At 39.2% G+C, this 19022-nt stretch overlaps 1 protein-coding gene across 1 annotated transcript in view; it reads right to left on the reverse strand.

Moving 5' to 3' along the window:
• Positions 1-4432: 4432 nt before the first annotated feature.
• The window catches only part of LOC105444068 (gamma-aminobutyric acid type B receptor subunit 2-like), a 29439-nt gene continuing 14849 nt past the window's right edge, over positions 4433-19022 (reverse strand). The window contains exons 8-14 of the mRNA XM_030980910.1: positions 13115-13265; positions 12066-12198; positions 11053-11169; positions 9495-9617; positions 8714-9052; positions 6168-6335; positions 4433-5678 (exon numbers count right to left, since the gene is read on the reverse strand). Coding sequence (XP_030836770.1) covers positions 4866-5678; positions 6168-6335; positions 8714-9052; positions 9495-9617; positions 11053-11169; positions 12066-12198; positions 13115-13265 — 1844 coding nt within the window. The 3' untranslated portion in view covers positions 4433-4865. The remainder of the gene's footprint in view (positions 5679-6167; positions 6336-8713; positions 9053-9494; positions 9618-11052; positions 11170-12065; positions 12199-13114; positions 13266-19022) is intronic.

Genomic DNA, 19022 nt, shown 5'->3' on the forward strand with positions numbered 1-19022 from the left:
GAACAATATCATCAAAATCTGTGACATTTGTGAGGTATTGTAAAAGAACAAGTGTTGTATTTATGATCGTGCAGAGATAGATTTACCTATCTAATGTTTCTGCTGCTAAACCAACAATCTTTGAAATGATGTAATAAAATGAAATACGATATGCTTGAAAAGTCATATTAAGGCATGTATAATGTGTGGTCATTAATAGTGTTGGTTGTAATCTCTCTCTGTGTTGATATACTATGCGTCCAGAAAAAAACGAAACCGAGAATTATTGATGTTTTATCATAACTTAATCACTATTATAACTAATAATAAATGACACATATTTGTGTAGCTTAGATCCTCCTCTTTCATTTTTCTGGGACGCACTGTATATATAGGCAAACAAACAAACACAATATGAAAGCAAAAACCAAAACATAATATATCTTTAGTGGAAGTATTTTATTATTGCAGTTCTCTGAAAAGGAGGAAAATACAAGGATGGATATCAAATACTGACATGAATCAGGTGCTGACAAATTACGTATTCATCAAACTTGTTTAGTAGTCATTTTCTGTCTAAAATAGTTTATAGGCGTTGGAGACACGTCACTCGATTTAACTCAGAAATATGCGAAATTATTCATTTCTAAAAGCAGTATGCGTCTTACAAAATACATGTGTATTCTTCTTTCATAACGTTTGACATCTACCTAAAAATTATGAATTTCATATAAACTTTAAAAGTCTGTTAAAGATATTAGTGAGCCTAATAAAGCAGTGAGTCGCAATGAATGATTTTTGTTTGAATATGGCAATACAGTCCTTATTGTAAACGACTGCAAGAACTGTTTTCTTTTCTAAGATAGGGAAAATAAATGAAAGAAAACTATCTATAAAACCTGATCATGTTATACAGTTTAAATGAGCTAGCTTTGGTTTTCATTTAATAACAATACAGAATGCAAGCTCCCGTTCTAAACTTACGAAACAGATTGCAAGAAGATGGCTTCTTTAAAGCCGCATATTCGATGCGTATCAGGAAGATGAAAAAGATCACACTTTTTCTTCCTCTTTTTTATGACACTTGTCATTGATGTTTACGCTAGTTGGCATTATAATTCCCGTATGAATATGCGGGACACACATCGTAACAAACATCTTGGACATTCGACGTAATGACGACTATTCAATGCATGAATGTCCCTCTAAAAATCGTACGTTCTTACCATCCCTAAATTAATAATAATTATGAAGGGCCATCGGTTTTCGTCATGAATTCACTATGATTAACATTTGTCAAGCCTATACAAATTTAGGTTATGTGAAAGGTTTGGTGTAACAGTCATTCTTGCGTCAAGTACATCTTCCTGTTTGCCATTTTGTCTGTTCATTAATTCGATTTACCAGTTAATGGGTTGGTTCGATTTGTAGGTAGATGGTTGGTAATCTTGTTGGATGCCAAATTGATTGGTTGTAGGGTCGGTTGTCTGGTTGTCAGGATGGTCAGTTGGCCAGGGCCTCTTTGGTCGTTCTGTCGGTTGGTCAAATATTGGTGGGCTGGGTTGTCTACCTGTTCGTTGTTTATTCGTTGGTTGGGTGATAAGTTGACTTGGTTTGTTAGTTGGTTGAACGGTCAGTCGGGTGGTTGGTACGTCGGCAGGTCGGCTGATTGGTCGGTCGGACAGACGGATAGTCGGTTGGTTGGTCTAATGTTGATAGGTTGGTCGGTCGTTGGGTAGCCAATCGGGTTGGTCGTTGCGCGTTCAATCGGTCTCGAGTTCGGTTGGTCAGTCGGTCGATCGGGTCGTTGGTTGCGTGGTCGGTTGGGCGTTCAGTCGGCCGGTAGAATGGTTGGTAGGTCGGTTCGTCAATCAGCTGGTTGGTCATTTGGCCGATCTGTTCCGTAGTTGGTTTGTCGACTAGTCGGTCGGTCAGTTAGGCTGGTTGGTCGACAGCTGTCGGTTGGTTGGTTGACTGGTTGGTTCATTGGTCAATTCGGTCGCCAGGCAGGTTTTTCGCATCTCCATACATATCAGTCTGTATGTTTTGTCAGTCATGACTTAAAATATACTGCATAATGTGTCCTAGCTTGTGCATGTTCATGTCGGTCATCTACGTCGCAATTAACTTTTATCAGCTCGTTGTCAAATTTCAACTCATTATAGCGTCTTCCACTAGTTACTTTCCGTCTCTCAATGTCACGTTCGTGAATACTGTGCGTAAGGTGTATTAAAGTGTCGTGAATGCACATTTCGGAAGCGCGTTTACTTTCCTTTCTACTCGGATCCTGAACTTCCTGTCAATTTATGTGTCCGTTAATCTCTCCATGTCTTCAAGGCCATTTTACTGTCAGTCCCGCCGGCGATTTCCCTGTGCATATTTACAAATATCTCCCAAAACATGTCACAATGAATATTGCATTAGAATGTGCATAAGAGTCGTCAGAAGTCCTATACAACCGTACGTTTAATCGTCAGCTTCCTAAGATCAAAACACATTCTCACAAACCAGAAGATAGTGTCACGTGCATACCATCAAGATGAGTCTCCAAAAATGTACGAAATGGTCGCGGCGAGTTATCAAAGCACAGTGCCATTTATTTTGTCTGGGTTTTTGGGGGTCAGGTGGTGTCCAGGAATGATTGTCTCATCATGTCAGTAAAGCATTATGTGTCCCCTTGGTTACCCGTCAATCGCAAGTTCAACCAGTAAGCAGTCATTGATATTCAAAATTAGGCAATCATGATCAACGTCACAGGTTCAACATAGGTTAATTCTGGCTATGAACAAACATGAATGATTAGAACTTCCCATTTTTCAGAGGGTCGCTCATGAAACATGCAGTCAGTACTGTCAACCAGTTATTCGTAGTGATGTCGAATTTTCGAAAAAGTTTCAAACTTGTACCAACGTGTCATTTAGCTCTTGTCAAACACAAGTCACTACACAAGTCATCCTGGATCCTACATTGAATTGAACACCCACAAAGTCACTGTCATGAAGCTGAATTGGTGAGTTCGTCTGGTGTAGGTCAAGTCGTGTCGTCATCTTCAAGTCGTATTGAAGTCTTACTTACCTGACTAATACATATCGACTGACGAAAAGGCCTGCCGATGGAACATTTCATCAGAAATACAACCGTAGACTCGGATTATGTGACGGGGGTTTCTAAATAGTCAATCATTTGATTCCTTCGTCCAGTACGTGTGTCATTCACCCACTATCAAGGCTGGGGTATATATTCAAGGAGGTTTCGCTAGTCATGTCATCTGAGGTGGGTTGGCTCAGTCAGTAAAGCTTCTGCTTGTCGAATAAAAGATTGTGGGTTCGAATCTAACCCAGGCGGATGAATAAATGCTTCATTGTATGTTGACGTGTCCCTCCAATGTTTCATAGATGCTCGCTATGTTAAGGGGAAAACACCCTGTCCCTCGGATAGGAGAAAACCCTGGTGTATAGTGGTCCACCAGCACACAACAATTAGTTATACCGGGAGGAGAGACCCGAGAGTTACAGTGATTCAGTTCGCTTTTCGCCTTCCAGGCACAGGTGACGCCAAATACTTAATAATTATAATGACAGTAATGAGAAACAAACAGTATCGTTCGAAGAGATGTCGGTGCAAACATTTTGTCAGAAATATGAGCAAATGGTTTTGGAGTCCGTGGTCTTGGTTCTAAAATGCTCATCCGTGTACACATTCATTTGTATAAAAATCAGGTTTTCTAGCCATCTAATTGTCACAGTGGTCCGGTAAGTTTTTCTTTCGTGGGTGACACAAGATTGATTTTATGGCGTTTTGTCGGAACAGTCATAGCAGTGTTCTATTATCTTGTCATACATGATGAGTTTGAAGGCTTATAGACAATCATGATAGACTGTGGTCGTTTGTGAGTCAAAGTCCCACTATTTTCAGTCGTAGGATAAGAAGTCATGATGGTTGTCCAGTTTAGTGAAAAAGTGTAGAGATGAGATTCCTCACCACCTGTCATTCGTTTCATTAAGGCATCATCCCACACTATCACAAGGTCTAGATTGTCCATAACACGCATAAGATCAACAATACCGGTCTAGTGGGCCTTCTGACAACTTATTTGAGGGTACACGAGACTGGAGACCCGCGAGAACGACAAGTCCGCCTCGTGAATTTTTTTTTTTAAACAACTTCTCGTGGGCTTTTGGTTCGATGGGCCATTGGTCGATCGGAATAGCTCCCTTAAAAAGTTAAACCGCTAGCGTTAGGGAAAGTACAGTAATGGTTATGTCGGGTCCGGTTCGGGTCATGTTAGGTTCATGTTAGGTTCAAATCGTCGTTAATTTGCTTGTGTCCTAAACTTCCGAGGCATTGCAAAGACAGTTCATATCCTACTATGCAACAAACAGGTTAGTTCAGGATTTTAAAAAATGATCAAGAAATGAATATTTAAGAATGTAGAATATCCCCTCGTTGTAAATTACTCTGTCATTAATTTTATCAATTTGAAACTCAAAAGAAGGTTATATTCCGTCATTATTAGAGAGAGAGCTTGACCTACGCAATGCAATTTCAAGAAACAAAGTCTGTCAATAAAACAAAGAACACTGGGTATTAGTACTTCAATACAATATAAAATAATGTAAACATGTCGGTTATAGATCACAGTATAAAAAGATATCCTCCTCGATTTCAGATTAAAGATGGCATCAAATACCATCTCATAATGATATGAAACATTTTGTTTCTATAAAAAGATTCTATATATTATATGACAAGTATTATACTTTTTTTTGCAAAAAATTTATGTCAATATATTGAAACACCACAGTACAAAAAACGAAGAGATATAATCATCAGTCACCAAGAGGCGAAGTACTTTGAAGAAAGTCATTGCTTAGAATCGCGTTATATTATACGTAGTAGATCATATTGGCTTTGCCATTTAATTGCAATAGCCGAAGCTGAAGGTCTTGCATTTCTGTTATAAGTGTCCTTTCATCAGGGTCTTCCTTGTCAGCTGTTTCTGAAGTACCGGGGATATCCTTGTTGCTACCGCGGTTAGCCGCGCTGCTGCTTCGGCGGTACGCGAGAACCGACGTCTCGTCGGCGTCCTCCTGGTCGTTATTCTCGATCTCCGTCTCGTCTTCCTCGTCCACGTCGTTTGTCCTCTTTCCTTTATTATCCCCAATCATCCCAACACCGCCGTCACTAATCGCCCTGAGTTTCGAAGACAAACTTTCACTGCTTCCCGCGCTGCTTGTCCCGCGCAACGTTCCATACGACCGCTCCACAACCGTGCTCCTCTCCGTATCCAAATCCGGACAGATATCCGAATTGGTCTCGTCGGTATCCGTACTAAACCTCGCCATGAGCGGCGTATGCGTGAAACTGTTCTCCTTCCCCAGTCCTCTGAAAGGCAACACTGATGTCCGTCGCCGGGTTTCGGTTTTACCCGGTCGTTCCTCGGTCCGTCCACCACCACCACCACCACTAACCGAATTCAGGTTTTGAGTCACTATCCGCTTGTATTCCTGTTCGAATCGATTAACCGCACACGATTCTTGATTGTCTATGGGAGTTTCTGGTAAGTGTAGCAGCATTTGTAATTCATGTTCTTTCCCTGATGTGTCCAGGTCAAATTCACTTAGATGACCTAGTCGATATTGCTCCTCTCGTTCGAGCATGCGTAGTACGCCTTCCAGCTCGGCTATTTTGGAATCAAGCTGCAAAAATAAGAGAGATAACCCCGATGATACAGTTTTAATTGCCGGAAAGAAATATAGTTTATGTTATGTGTATAGTATAAGATTGGTTGACATCTTAGATTAAGCAAATATGAGGTCTACACCTGTCTGGGACTTTGGGAGGGGGCGGGGTTGAAACCCATATATGAACAGTTTCTATGGGCAATTTATTTTACAACCTATGTCGAATTTGCAAAAGTATTTGAAGACTTTTGGAAGTTGAAAGTTTTTAAAACTCTTGCAAACAACTTTAAAAAGAAAAAAAAAACTACATCCCGAAGTGGCATTTGTGTGAACTGTGTTTTATACAGATGTGCATCCGTCAAGAACATCACCTTCGGACACAACTCAGGTTCGAACCTGTGTCTGTTTTTTGCAAGGCCAGAGGACTTACCACTATACCAACCCACTTTTAAAGGAATGCTTCTAAGAAATAAGTTACCATAATATTATCTCGTCACCACCTACTTTTCTATTTTCTCTTCTGAATGCTCGTATATGAATTTCAGCTCTATAGATGCTCTCCTTCAGCTCCGTCGATTCGTCCATCACGAAGCGACGGGTTCGACCCTTGACCTCTAACCCTACCGACCTGGTGACCGGGTCATTGCTCACACTTATTCTTATTGCATGGAGCTGCAAAGAAAAGGATCATGAACATACACAAATAATAAATACAAGTATCAACTAGAAATGCAATCGTGTCACAACGATGTGCGTGCAATGACGCCATGTTTCTACGTGTCAAACGAAGGAGCTACTCTCGGACTATCCAGAGCAATATGTTAGAAGTCTGTAGCTTCTGTGATAGTGGAGATAGTTAGGGCGAAAGAAAGGTCACCAAAACGGCCCGAAACGGAAAAAATAGTGCCTGGACGGTCACGCATGAGGGTTTCCGGAGAACGAAGAATTTAGTGACCTTTAAGGAATGCGCCTACGAATTTTGAAGGGAATTGGAGTAGAGGAAGGGATCTAGAAAGGGCTCGCAAGCACTGCGTGCAAAACCAATAGGACTTGGTGCATGATGAACATGTTGCGACGCGTGCTTTGGCACGAACGGCCGCCCATACTAACACAACCGAATAACAGTCTTCGGAAACTCGTCGGAATTCGTCTAGTGACCCTTGTTCAAATGCGATTTACTCACAATTTTCTGCGTGAACATATACCATACTTGGTATCATTCGAAAGGGCACTTCAGTGCGGTCAGTTTGAAACCATTGTCATCTGCGCAAAACGTACTGCACGCATCAAACGCGCTATTACGTAAAGCATAGTAAATTCATCATTTTTGGCGATAACTTGGCGAAGAGAGTATTACAATTTACTAAACTTAGCAGACAGTTGTCACGTATATGGATACATGTGTTTGGCAAGTTTCATTGATGTAGGTATAAAGATCGCCGGTTTAGAGCAAGTTGAAGTTATTTTGGAATTTTCTTGAAAATGGCGAATTTGGAGGGCAATTTTCTCAAATTTGGTCAGTGATAGGGTATATAATTTTGTATATGGCTGGAAAGGGCATATCCTCAAGTATCTAAATCCAAAAAAAAGGGTACGGGTTTGCCAAGCCATTATGGAGATACGGCCACAGAGAGAAAGCCAATTCCCAGAACTTTAGAGGGCGCTATTTATGTTGTGCAAAGCCATTGGAGCGTGAAATTTGGCATGGCTATGTGCAATTATGGGATAAAGATACTGTGAGATTTAAATACAAAACGGAATTTATTTGAGAAAGTTTAGATTATTTATGGGTCAATTTTTCAAGAATTTGAGAGATTTTTTTTTTGAGAGACGGAGTCGGTTTTAGATTTGAATTTTGAGTATAAAGATGGCATTTTGAAGGGCAGGTTATACGTCGCAGATTAAAGAACATCTCTTAGACTATCTAAAGGAATTTGTTAGAAATTTGTAGGATCTAGGATAGTGGAGATAGGAAGGAAGATAGAAAGGCCTTAAAATGGACAAGAAACGGACAAAATGGCGCCTGGACGTTTACGCATGAGTGATTTCAGAAAACGAAAAAGTAGGTGACCTAGATTGGATATCAGAGATTACGCCTACGAAGCTTGAAAGGAATCGAGCAAGAGAAAAGGACCTGGATAGGAATAACAAGCACTACGTGCAAAGCGAATGGGATTCCGGACGACAAGAAGAAGAAGAAGAACCAAGAATATTAATAAGAAGAATGTGAACGAAAACAAGGCAATGACGAAGGTCGTCATTGCAACTAGCAAGGTAAACTGAAACTGCGGCGTGTGACGCAAAACGCCTATTCATTACGACTTCTTCTTCTACTTCATCAACCGATGGTGTATTATCGTACTGCTACTTGAGTGCTTTGCAAGTGCTGAAGTAGCAACAGTGGGGCTCCCTTATATTTTGATATTCTATGATAGGACAGTCTCATCTGCTGGTTCAAAGCTCACAGTTTAATCATTCCCATATAATATTCATAGATTTGGAATCAAATCAAGCAGTAAATGTCCACTCTTTCTTTGACGGCATTACTTTACTAAGGGCATAATAGGCTGAGAGTTATTTCTGACCATACGATGTAGAGTATCTCAGCCAGAGACATGGTGGATGATCTAGATGGTCTAGACTTTAGAAGGTCTTGTTGACCAAGAAGAAGAAAAAACGATTAACAAAATGTGACCAAGAACTTTGCTTTATGATGGAATGGATTACTGTCTTACAGTAGTCACCCGAAGAATCAAAAGTGTTTTGAATTGATGCAAAATTCATATCATTGCGAATGGGAAGCCTTACTGATAAAATATAACAGCTTCCCTCTTCAAAATATGTTTGGGGCCCGCAGAAATCATCTTTACGCCTTTCCATGACATCTATATGACGGATTTTCCAGCAAGTTATTCGTGTTTTTCAAGAGAAAATCTTTCCATCTATATACAATTTGTCCACAATTGTCAGTTGTCGTGAATTTTCTTTGGGTGAATACTTTAAAGATAAATCAACGTTCTATATTCAAGACCGAAACATGACATTTTTACCTTTGGCACAAAAAGTAGACACAGCGTGGCAGTGGTAGTTATACAGATACAGAGAGAAACGAGCATGAAGGACATCGTCCGGTGGTTCCCCTGGATGACCCAGTTGTTGACCACGACGGCGAGCACGCTCATGATGACCACGTTGTACACGCAGACGGCGATGTAGTGGGAGTCGTTGAGGGCGGGGATCTTGACGTTGCGCGTCTCCCAGGCGAGGAAGACTCCGAAGAGAAGTAGAAGGCCCTTGTAGGAGTAGAGCGCGACCAGCCATTTGCTCTGATGCGATGACGTGCATTCTTCGATGACGGGCACGTACGCGCGCGTGCCGTCGTCTGAAATCTTGAATAGAAGAAGACAGGAGTAATTTTTCTATTTTGTTCTGCAAGTTATCCAACTACATGTATACTCTTAAAAAGTTACATCAGAATTTATGTCAGATCCGAGAGTTTTCCTTGTCAGATCTTTTCGTATTGTTTTTTGTTTCCTCATAGTAATTATCAGTTAAATTTTTCTTCTTCACCTCTGTAACCCTTTGCAAACTAACCTTGATCAAACCATTTGCTAGGGTGATGTAAATCGTTATTCAATACAAATGAAGAAAAAAAGAAACAAGAATATACGCAGATCCAAACTGGTATTGAGTCAGAAAAATTGACGGTACCCTTTGTGTAGGTGATTAATAAAGGGAAGTATAAAGAATGCTACTTTTTTGGTATTATTTACGATGCAAATCGACAATAATACAACTATGTAGCCATGCCCCACGTAAGTATGAACTAACCTCGACATTCAGGCGTTTTTCTTGTCGATACATGGGGTCCAGTATTACCCACAATGCAATAAGAATGACGTCCAGTAATAGTAAAACTCCGATCATGAGGAATAACGTTGATTCGTGCAGCATCTAAAAAAGGACAATAATAAAAATAATATATTACATTTATATAGCGCTTAATACAAAGTTTCTAAGCGCTTATCATCAATCATATATAAAACAGAGTTAACTTTGTTTTTCAAGATTAGCACAACTAGTTTTGGATGTGTGATCACTTAAAAGATGTAAATGCTTGGGGTATTGAACAATGAATGTAATGTACTCAGAAAGAGCAGTATGCGGCTATTGCATCTGGTAAATAAGACTAAAATAATAGTAACCATTTTTTTAGGGGCTCTGTTATGCAGTGAACTAGTTTAGTGTCCAAATTTGAACATTCATTTCCGAATTCGCAGTTACGGAAAATAGACGATATTGTAAATCAGAATTTTTGACTTTTATTCTTAACACATCTACGACGATGCTGCTTGCAATAGAGTGTTGTTTTGAATTTTACATGTTAACAAATCTCTAGACTCGATCATTCCATTTAGCTTATAATTGACTCTGTCCCATTTCCTATCTAGGTAGGTCATCATACAAAGCAAATCAAAGCTGATATATTGGAATTACCGCTCAGACAAACACAAATCTAGGACATTATTAATCTGTCTGAATATGAATGTGGGGATGTCGTTTAGGGGCGGATTCGGGGTTCTTTAATAAGAGGGGTGGGGGATGGGGTGTGCAATTCCGAAAATATGGGTTTAAGTTTGTGAAGGAGAGTATACTAAGGCAGTAAGGAGGAACATACATGTAGTGTTATTAATGTGTGACACATTTGCTTTGAAAGAGATGCGGGGGGGGGGTGACTAGTCAAGCTGCCACCCTTACTCTCCCTTGGATGTTATCATAGTTTTTGTCTGTGTTAATATTGTTTGCAAGTATTCCCCAAGGAGTAGGATAAATTCAATAATATGGTTTTAAAATCGAGCAAGCTTCTTAAATATTACTTTATATTTTGTCAAAATCTCATTTTCTATCTGGTTTAAGTGATTGAGCAATTGCAGTATAATCTTCCTCCCATGTGCTCAGATTAGGCACTAATACAAAGCGATCTACGTCAGAGCTTTAGTCAACGATCATTTTTGGCAATCACAATCTTTGATCAGCTAAGCTGAAACAATGAATCGCATCAAGGCATATAGAATGTGAAGAGATAATGTATAGAAGTTACGTTTTCTAGTGGATAAGTCACTGGACTGTCAATCACACGGTTCACGATTCGAGTCCCTCTGCGGCACTCATGTCCTTTGGCAAGATAGGGCACGAGCTCCGGCAACACTCGCTCCGTGGTAAATATCCTACACTAGCCGAATTCTTAACTTCAACCCGGACCAAACACTAGACCTAACCCTAAGCCTATCCCTAAACCGAACCTGAAACCCAATAATAACCATAACCTTATCATCTTTCATTAAATGAAGACAGTTATGACAGTGAAATAATAAATTCAGTCACTTACTTTTCTTTTGATGACTCTGCTCATAGCATGTGTAATGATATGATATACCCGATAGGTCTTGACAAACATAGATCCGAAAGCCATGGAGAATCCGACCGCTAGGAACGATGTGCGGATCTGAAAGAAAAAGCAAGACAAGTATATCGTTAACAAGTACATCAACAATAACATTTGCCATAGCATCATGTGATGTTGAAAGTTATTGGTAATTGTGTTAGATTGGAAAATTTAGTCATCATTATCTTTAAATTTGGTCCAACACCAGTACTCAGCTGGAAGAAGAAGAAGAAAAATTAAGTTACAACATAATTTTGAATATCAAATTACTATTTCTTCATAAATTTCTCAGGAATTTTCTTCTTATCCTACACCATAGATCAACCAATGTAACCACAATTTAATATGAGGGACCATGGTGTAATGGGTCATAGAATTTGATTTTAAATCAAGGTTTGCAGATTTTGCCAGCATGCCTATGTCCCTATCTTAGAAAAGGTATTTCATCTCCAGTTGCCTCTCTCGTCACAGGTGTAGAACATGGGTAAATGACAGTAAAGAGTTCCTTGAGTGCGGGAGAGCAGTCGCACAGTCATGCAATTATAAACAGTTGACCATCTTGGCAAAGGCAAGTTTGCAGCACTGAAGCGTCTGAAACAGACAGATCGACACTGCATGCGTGGCGCCAAGATCCTACGACTTCAGTATCATAATTGTTCTGATCAGGCATGGGCTTTGGTAGAAGCACATTTTTCTTTTCAATGTTGTAATGATTTTGACTACTGTCGGAAAATTTGAAATTATAAAAACAAAATAGATGGGAGATTTTCGTCATCATTGTCTGTAAAATTTATTTGGTCCAACATCGTCTATTCGAAACATGCTTTAGTCCGTTGCCTACGGGAACCGAGTGGTCTCGGTATTAAGGCTATGCGACTTTGGCAATCAGAAGTCAACAGGTTAAATAGTGTAGGGACACACACACCTGAGATATGGTACACATGATATATACATACCGTGCAGAGAGGAGCGAAAACAACATCCGAGACTTTATCCCCGTCGAGGCCCATCATGAGAATGGCTGAGTAGACCGCGATACAACCTACCACCAGAATGTTGTTTAGGTTGGGGCTCGATAGTTTGATGTACCTGAAGTGGAGTCAACAAAACAGAATAAAATTGTTTGAAAATGGAAAAACTTGAAAAAGAGGATGATCTGATTATGGGGATGGCTACAGACATTATTCTTGCACATATTTTGCATGCATGAAAACTGATAAGTGTATCCCTATACTCTCCTCTGTTTTTTTGATGAAAAAATAATGACAGCGTCATCGACATGATGGCTGACGCAAGTTATTTATAGATTATTTGAATATTTTGTTCCCCATTCATTGAAAAAGGTAAAAAGTAGTATGAAATATTATTAAAGCAAATAAATAAAAGGTACAGAAAACTATTTACAGACATGACAAGATGAACATGTTTCGTGAAATTGTCTAAAACTACATCAATGCAACCACCCTAAATGCTTTATCTTTTTTGGTTCAAAAAGATTGTCAGCAGCTCTGCAAAGAGGTCACAAGACCTAAGTATTGTCAAGAGTAGTTAGTGGCCTTCTTGTGCACATCACACGGGATGCAATTTATGGGGAGTGTTTCACAAAGACTAAGATCAACTTTAAGTTGGATTTAACTATGACAGGTCATTCATGTCACTGTTTGCTCTCATCGTTTACTGGCATTGGTCTCTCAATGGACGTACAAATCATGGTCACAAATCTATATAGTTTACATTTTTAAAATAATAAATTCATTATTGATGGAAAAAATATTATCTGAAGATCATAATGGTGAGAGCAAATAGTGGCGTGAACGGCCTGTCATAGTTAAGTCCAACTTAAAGTCGATCTTAGTCTTTGTGAAACACTCCACAGGATATCTAATCGTGTACATTGATCATCACTTGGGATCATGTGCATATCATAAATGCGGTCACCACTGTCTCAAGACGTGTTTTTGTGTTATCTGTCTGAGTCTGACGATGAATGCGATAAGGAACCTACTTTGTTTTCCTGTACTTGATGTTGAATGCTAGGAAGAGGAAAGCGAGGAGGATCCCGAAGACGGTCAGGACGGAGATCGACAGGAAAGCAGCTGAGTTGATCCGAATAGGCTTGTCGAGAACGATCAGGTGGTCGACTGGTATAAAACCACCTATTAAAGACAACAAGAGTAAGAAAGATGGTAGTCAATTGCATAGGTACAATGATCATGATGCTCATTGTAAGTTAAGCAGTGTGTATAACTCTTTAGAAATTACCCATGACAACTTAATCGCAAATATTATTCAGTGAACATTAAAATGAGATAATCTGAACATGATTTATAAAGGCAATACACATGACTTATGCAATTTTCCTACAGTTGATGCGAACGTGTTTGCATGAGATTTAGCTTTATGATACGGAGAATCATTGTGATCACCTCTCCATTAGAAACATGTTTATGTACCCCGATTAGCACTGATGAACTCTAAGAAAAAGAAAGACATAACGAAAGAAAGATAGAAAGAAAGGAGGAATAAAGTACAGAAAATAAAAGAAACACGTTATCTGCCCCTGCTTAAATAAAACAATAGTTCTGGATTTATCTTATACTATCTTCATAAGATGTGAAATTACCCCCAACCCCTTATATCAATTGACCTTACCCTCGCAATATGCAACCATCCTACACCTATCACTACTTGATAATTATTATCGAACACTTATCTCCGTATCTCAAACTGACCCACGTCCTAAAAATGCATTCAATAAAGAACGATGCACCTTTTCTATTTCTATCACAATAGAATTTTGTCCTGAAACACTATTCAACAAAGCCAATACCTGTACAACAATCCAACTGCTTTGACAATTGACCTCTTGCTCTCTGTATCAAAATACATTCAATCAAATCTATATATTAACTAGCTCCAATTCATTTCTGGTCTCCTATATGTAACCCGAAACACACTTCATCAGAGCCTATCCAATAATCCCACTTCTATCGACATTGACCTCTTGACTCTCAAATAGATTTGATCAAGAAATATGCAGTCAACAATAAATTGAGCCATTCCGAAATAGACTTCTCTAGGAGCTGTACAATCGCGGACCCAGGATTTTTACGGGGGAGGGGGGGGGGGGGGGCTGGAGGGAGTGGGAGGGCAAAACTGTTCCGACATTGCTCAGCGATATTTCCTTCTAAATATAGGGTTAGAGATTGGAATGTAAATTGGTTTGAGTTTATGAATCGGTTTCAGGTTTTACACTTACAGTCAGGAGTAGTGCTGGGTTAGGGGGTTGAAATAATTAATTCTTTTAGTGAGAGCTTGGCCGCGGAGGAACTGTCACTTGCGTATGTATTGAACAATTGCAATGTGATTTACTCATTGACAAAGGAGGGGGTACGCGCCCCTTACACCCCTCCACCACTTCTACACAATCAACCCACTTTAACCTCATAAAAAGAAATGTTTCATCCGTTCCTGAGACATGATGGATGCATATTTTTGCTTCCTCTTCGGTCTCTAATCAATTTCCGAAATCGCCGTGGTACCTAGCGCGGCGTCGTCAGATGTACGCCGGGGTGACTTCGGCCTGGATTTGGGCGCTATTTGATACACCCCGCTTCATGAATGAGCACAAATTGCTCGATTCTTCACCCGGTTTTGTCACACAGATAAAACGGTTTCTCGGTGATTTGAGCAAGGACGTGTAAGCACTGGGGTATCCCCTTACGTTTTGTGATCGGGTTGGATTCTCGTCACCCACGGATACATCCATGCTCTATTTCTCTCTATTTCATGATCTATAAAGTAACATTTTCGCAGACAGTTATAGGGGGACAGGGCAAAGTGCCCCTTCAAGGATATTTTTAGCTTGAAAATAGGGCTTGTAAGATTCAAGTTTCAATTATCATGGTTATTTGACCTAATAACCATCAGAAGACTCGATCGATACGCAACTTGACACTTTTCCTCTTAAGTCTTATTGAACCCGTTGAATTTGAAATAACATCGAAAGCGAAAATGACACGGACAACTCGATACTAACAAAAGACAAAAATAAATTGTAAGGACTTGATATAAGAGAGCAAAATTAGAAAACTAAGGATAAGTAAAATGACATATAAAATCAACGTGACAGAAAGAAAACGAAAGGTAGTTGAGATAAAAGAAAAACATGTGACGATTATAATAATTCAGGTTTAAAATTCTTGGAACGTTTGTTGGATGTTTATTCTTCATCGATCTCTGAAGCAATGCTATTTTCTAACTCCTAAATTGCACTCGGATATAACGAATATAAAGCTCAAATTTGTTTTGCAACCCGAACGTAAATTGAACATAATATGTAACTCGATGAAGATTAATGGTGTATCGGTTTGCCTTTGGTTGAGAAAAATGGGACACTATTACAGTAATATATATTGGAAACCCGGAGAGTTCGCTTTTTCTTACAAATAATTTCAGCCGCCGCAGGGGAAGACGGATGTGTCTCTTCAATCGTTTATGATTCTATATATTTGGGGAAATATTGAGTGACGATTTTTGATGTGATTTGTAACAACGGTTATCGACATACAGTGTTTATTGTTTCTAATACAACATCATATTCTCGGTTCCGTACCGTACGCAGCGAGCGTTTGTGAATAGCATCACATTTTTTCACTATTAAACAAATTAAGTTTATTTTGGGTCAAGACACAAATCAAAATTAGGGCAATTTAAGTAAAAATCTAAATAGCTCTGTAATCGAATTTCTTTAATTGATTTCAGCTGACACTGATTAAATTTGATCAATACTAAATTACAGCAAAGTCTTTTTCTTCGATATATCGTGTGGACACATTCTACCTGATACTAAAATTAAAAACTTGCCTTGTCTTATTCTCGGCAATGCAATTATGACCTCAAACTTAATCATGTTCAGTGTTCTTCTAAGAATTACTTAAATATAAAAAGGATCACACTATTTATCAATCTCTTTTTGATGTATTTTTAATGTAGGCCTAAACCACGGAATGTAAATTCGTGTAGGCCTATTTAGAGGCGGAGCTTGGGTGGGGCACTGGAATTACATTTTTTACAAGGGCGACAGAACAGAGGAAAGATTCGGGGCGGTGTAGCTCCTATCAGACCCCCAAATCGGAACGGAAAATTAATGTCTCCTCTTTTCTCTCTCTCTCTCGCTCTCCTTCTCACCTCATGTATGTCTGTCTTTCTCGACCTCCCCCTGCATGTCTGCCTATCTGCATGTTTCTTTCTCTCACTCTACTCTCTCCAACAATTTGTCCTAATCACTAAGCCTCCGAAATTAATACAATAAGTTCCTGACAATTTCCCATTTGCGACATCACACTGAAGTAATAACGTAATGAAGCGATTTAGGACCTGATTGCCCACTTTAAGACCCCCTTCCTGTCTCCCTCTCCCTAAATGCCTTCACTACGATTTGGCTACGCCTTGATCAAAAGTGCAAGTCATCCCCTGGAGAATCCACGTTCAGAAAGGACAAAGAAAAGTGGAAGTAAAATCATACTCAAACATATTCTCTCGCGGCGTGTTTCATTACGGTAATAGAATGCCACGTGTACTTTTATTCTCATCCGGCATACGAGCTGAAAATACGCCACTGCAAGTGGATACGATCAGGAAAGAAATAAGAGCGATTGGAATTACGTCCATCAGCAAAATGTCAGACGACGGTAAGACAGGCGATCTAATGAGCCACATTACATGGTATTGTTTCCGAGAAATGATACTTGTTCATAATATGAGACCGGTAGGCCATCTCCAGGCTTGTTCGCGTGGGTCGCAATCATATCCTGGATACGTTAGCAATTACGAGCTGTCCGAAAGCTTAGTCATATCCATTGGTTAGAGTAATGAGAAAAGGGCTGTGTATACTTTACTTGAAAATGGTATGTTAAACGTGTGGCTGTGAGAATGATGCCTTTGAAAAGCGACCCTCGTTTTTATAACAACTATAATTACGAGCAACGTTCGCTTCGTGTAATAAGTACCCTGCGTATCATTTGTTCTACCATAATCGATGTTGCCATTCCATTATCAAGCTATAGACTCTCCAATTTGTCTCTATTTTCAAAATGTCTTCTTTGATTTGTTTCGAGAAGGCAATTTCTATTTGAAATAATACGAGGTAATCCAAACACTGCCAATCCTGGTTGATCAAAGTATTATGCATCTAATGACTGTATCAAGCAGATCGATTATAATCATATGGAGTGATATTACAATGCCTCTATTAGGGTTATTGTCTCAGTCTACCTATCTGTATTACAACGGACGTATAAGGCTTGGGTTTAATAACGCAAGAGATATACTGTTTGCATGTAATTACATCTCTGTAATACTCCGTTTTCGTTTCGTTAGTTCTCCTGTGGGTATTTAGTGACTTTATTTTCAATCCGGAAATGGTTGGTTGGTTGGTTAACGGTATGACATTGAGCTAGTTAAGGAAGATGAATGGCGATCTTGTGTATATGACTGACAGTTTCTAGTAGAGCAGATATAGAGAGAGATGGAGAGGGACAATGCCGAAAATCGAGAGAGGGAGGGGTGAGCGAGAGACAGAGAAACAGAAAGAGTGAGCGGAGGGACATCGAGCGAGCAACAGAGAGAGAGAGAGAGAGAGAGAGAGAGAGAGGGATGGGGGAGGAGGGAAAGAGTTCATAGAAAGTGGGAAATTGCTCAGAAAGAGAATGAAAGAAAGAGATAGATAGAAAGAGAGAGAGAGAAAGAGAGATAGAGAGTTGGGGAGTAAAAGAGTAAAAGGGAGAAAAAAGAGAGAAAGTGAGAAAAAGTAGAAAAGAGTCTGAATGAGAAAGAAAAAGAAAGAAAACGAGGGGAGTGTAATTTTGATTTGCGAAAATGAAATAACCGCCAACTGAGGAGAGAATCAATATTTAATGTAAACATGGTTACCATTTTACATTGAGATCATTTTTTTCTTCACGAAGGAAATACACGAATGCAATTTGTTTTTATTGCACTCAGACAACATTTTATATCACTGTATATATGTTTTCTATTTGTAGTAAACGTTCTTCTATTGGAAATGCTCGAAACAATACAATCAAACTGGTCTGGATGGCTATGGTAATAATGAAACGACACTGGCACGAAGGAGACATTTTATTAGAGTGCGTGGGGTGAACGACTTTCTCTCTCTTGCTTAAAAAGAACATCTATTTCAACATGTTTGGAGTTGCATCGCAGTATGCTTTACTCCACAAGAAAAATGGGGCCACCTGTCGGAGCCTCTTTCAATAAAATGAACATGATGAAGATGAAAGACTCATGTTGGGAGAAAGAATAAACAAGCTTACATTTGAGATATTAGGTGTTACTACCGCACTGGAATTTTCCTTTTCATCGCTCTATTTGTATTCAGGCCGTTGACCATCTACAGTTTCTATGGTTTCAGAGTTCGACGTGATAAACATAACTTAATTTTTTTCATGCAGAACTATTTTTGGCACTGATGCGAAGCTTGCTCTTTTTCTGTCGGTATATGTATAATCAAATATTGTGCATTTCTGTGAATGAAATGTCATATTTCCTTAAATGCTGCTTTGCGCATGGCTGATTTACAAGTTAATCCACCTGATATGATTTTATCGTATTTATCACATTTCTATATAATCAAACTACCTGATCATCTTCTTTATCTACTTTATATAATTTCCATGATTAACATAAGTGGATGACAGAATAATGGAAAATGGTATGATATTGCTTAAACATGATGTTATGAATATGCAAATTATTGGATTTGAATACGTTAATTTTAAGACATGGCGTGGTGTTAGATAACTAAACTAATAAACCACGAATCAAAGGGAACGAATCGTCCGATTTCGTCTTGATTTTTGAATTTAATTTTATTCTAAGCTGTTGTAGGG

Source organism: Strongylocentrotus purpuratus, unplaced genomic scaffold (assembly GCF_000002235.5).
Source record: "Strongylocentrotus purpuratus isolate Spur 01 unplaced genomic scaffold, Spur_5.0 spur5_scaffold_11, whole genome shotgun sequence".
Classification (NCBI taxonomy): Eukaryota; Metazoa; Echinodermata; class Echinoidea; order Camarodonta; family Strongylocentrotidae; genus Strongylocentrotus; species Strongylocentrotus purpuratus.